This window comes from Stegastes partitus, unplaced genomic scaffold, assembly GCF_000690725.1.
Source record: "Stegastes partitus isolate 25-593 unplaced genomic scaffold, Stegastes_partitus-1.0.2 Scaffold510, whole genome shotgun sequence".
In the NCBI taxonomy this organism is placed as follows: domain Eukaryota; kingdom Metazoa; phylum Chordata; class Actinopteri; family Pomacentridae; genus Stegastes; species Stegastes partitus.
In genome coordinates, this window is record NW_007578241.1 from 318033 (window position 1) to 320799 (window position 2767).

The following is a 2767-nucleotide window of genomic DNA, read 5'->3' on the forward strand; positions in this document are numbered from 1 at the left end:
CATCTACACACCTCAATCCTCACTGGGGGCGGAGCCTATCCTCACTAGGGGCGGGGCATATCCTCACAACAGCCATCATCTGCACACCTTTAATCCTCACTGGGGGCGGGGCCTATCCTCACTGGGGCATATCCTCACAACATCCATCCATCATCTACACACCTTTAATCCTCACTAAGGGCGGAGCCTATCCTCACTGGGGGCGGGGCCTATCCTCACAACATCCATCATCTACACACCTTTAATCCTCACTGGGGGGCGGAGCCTGTCCTCACCAGTCACTGCAGCTTGTTTTTATAAAACCTTCATGTTTGTGGATCCAGTGTGTTGATGCACAGATTCAACGTTCACACAACGTCCACACAACATTCACACACCGACCAACAGAGGAGCGATGACTAGGGGAACATTTCCACGTCTACATTTTGTTTTGTTTCATTTCACATCGTTTCCGTCTCATTTCAGTGATTTTTGTCGTCTTGTTGTTGTTTTTGTTTATTTTATTTACTGACCTGTAAACTCCTGAATCAGCTGATGAACTGTGTGAGTCGTGATTTCTCTTTTCTTTACGATCCTGTTTTTTCAGGACTAAATGAAAACTCAGTAGAACCTGATGAAGTTCGGTTCTTCTGATCAGCTGATTGACGGTTCAGTTACAGGATAATTTAATAAAGTCTTTAAAATGTGCCACAGTTTGTTTTAAAGACGAGAAATGTGATTTTAAATAAGAAAAACTAAACGACTGAACTGTGTCCTGAAGCTGTTTTGTTTCTCTTTGTCTGTTTTTCATTTCAGCTGATCAGCACTTGAACGTATTTCTAACATTAAATCAACACGTTTGTTGTTTTACACATTTATTTATAATCATTTCATTGATTTTTTTTGTATTTTTTTATTTAATTTTGTGTTTTAATGATCAGAAGGACGTGTTTTGTAGCGTTTGATTGTTGAAGACAATAAATTAGTCCTTTAACGAGTGAACTTTGTGCCGTTTGATTTTTCCGTCTTGTGTCGGAGCTTCATCTGGAGGAAACAAAAAGGGAATAAATCACATTTTAAACTCTTTCAGCTGCTGCAGGTTATTAAACCATCAGGATTCATGCCTTTGCTGCACGTTTGAGGCGTTTTTCCTGCTTTATTTCCGGTGATCCTGTTGGATGGTGGTTCTGCAGCAGCTTCATCCTAAAATCATACCGCCGTCATGTAAACGTGCAGCTCGGCAGCTTCCCGCCGTTTCTGCGTCTCAGCATCTTTCTGGCGAGTCGAGCTATTTTTAGTCGTGCTGACTCGGCTGAACGCTGTGCTTGCTGTTGCAGAGGGAGCTGTTCGACATGGAGCCCTGGGAGAGGCCCCGCGAGGAGTTCAAGCTCACCAAGAAGCTGGGAGAGGGCCACTTCGGCCAGGTGTGGGAGGCCGTGTGGAGCGCCGAGAGCAAGAAGGTGGCCATCAAGATGCTCAAGCAAGGTGAGGAGGCGGCTCGACTAATCCAGGCTTCAGTGGAGTTAACTGGATCAACTAAACCTAGAACCTCGATAATCAGGATCTTGATTTGTTCAAACAGGAGCTGTGAGGAATTTAAATGTTGATGACGTGAAAAGAACGTAATTATTCAGTTAAACTTGACATCTAGGAAGTGAAAGTTTTACTGATGATTTTTTTATTTTAAAAAATTACAACAACACGTTTTTTAAAAGTGTCAATAACAGCAAATATCTGTAAATATAAATGACAATAAATAATTAGATTTTTTGTGATTTATTCACTAAAATATTTTTCTAATTTAACAGTCAAACCTTTCAAAATAAAGCGTCACTGACTGTAAAACAACAGATTTTTAATGTTTTTGTTGCTTTGTTTAATAATATTTGTAATTTAGCAAAACAGTAAATATTAGTAAAATAAATAAAATAAAATTTTTAAAAATAGATTATTTACCATTTTTCTAAATCTTTAATATAAATAATATTTCTGTAAATAATCGTGAATATCTGTAAAAATTAAAACAAAATATTATTGCTGATTTAAATACAGTAAAAGAATTTAATGGGGAAACAAACTAAAAACTAAGAATTAACGTTTGTAAACGAACAGACTTTCATCATTATATATATTATGACTAATATCTGTAATTGAACAAAACAGGAAAATGACCTCTATGAACAATAATAATAACAATAGTTCTCCTTTAAATAACAGCAGATGTTTGTTTTAGATGATTTAAATACAGCAAAAAAAAAAAAAAAAGATTAATTTCAACGTTAAATGTTGTAAAAGTCTGAGTTTCCATTTATCAAAATACAGATTGTTATTGTTGATTATTTACCGTTTTGGCCTGATGTTGTTGTTGTTTATTTTTGGAGGAGGTAAACATATAAACTAACTCTAGTTTTTCTGTTACTTTGCTCGTTATCATCTGTAATTTACTCAACTGAGAAAATGTGCATTTAGCAGGAAGTTGTTCAAGAAAATAAAGTTAAAAGGATCATTATCCACTGAGATCGATGTGTTCAGACCCGAGTGTTGTTGTTTCCCTCCAGAGGACACGAAGCAGGACGAGTTTGTGAAGGAGGTCCAGGCCCTGAAGAGCCTCCACCACCCCAAGCTCATCCAGCTGCTGGCCATGTGCTCCAGAGGAGAGCCGGTCTACATCGTCACCGAGCTCATGAGCAAAGGCAGCCTCAAGTCCTACCTCACCTGTGAGTCAGCGCACCACCTGAACCTAGTCACACCTGAACCTGAACGCACCACCTGAACCTAGTCACACCTG

The 2767-nt window shown here is 38.6% G+C and overlaps 1 protein-coding gene across 1 annotated transcript in view; it reads left to right on the plus strand.

Moving 5' to 3' along the window:
- The window catches only part of srms (src-related kinase lacking C-terminal regulatory tyrosine and N-terminal myristylation sites), a 27343-nt gene that overhangs the window by 16572 nt on the left and 8004 nt on the right, over positions 1–2767 (plus strand). Inside the window, exons 4-5 of the mRNA XM_008287644.1 lie at positions 1317–1464; positions 2538–2696. Coding sequence (XP_008285866.1) covers positions 1317–1464; positions 2538–2696 — 307 coding nt within the window. The remainder of the gene's footprint in view (positions 1–1316; positions 1465–2537; positions 2697–2767) is intronic.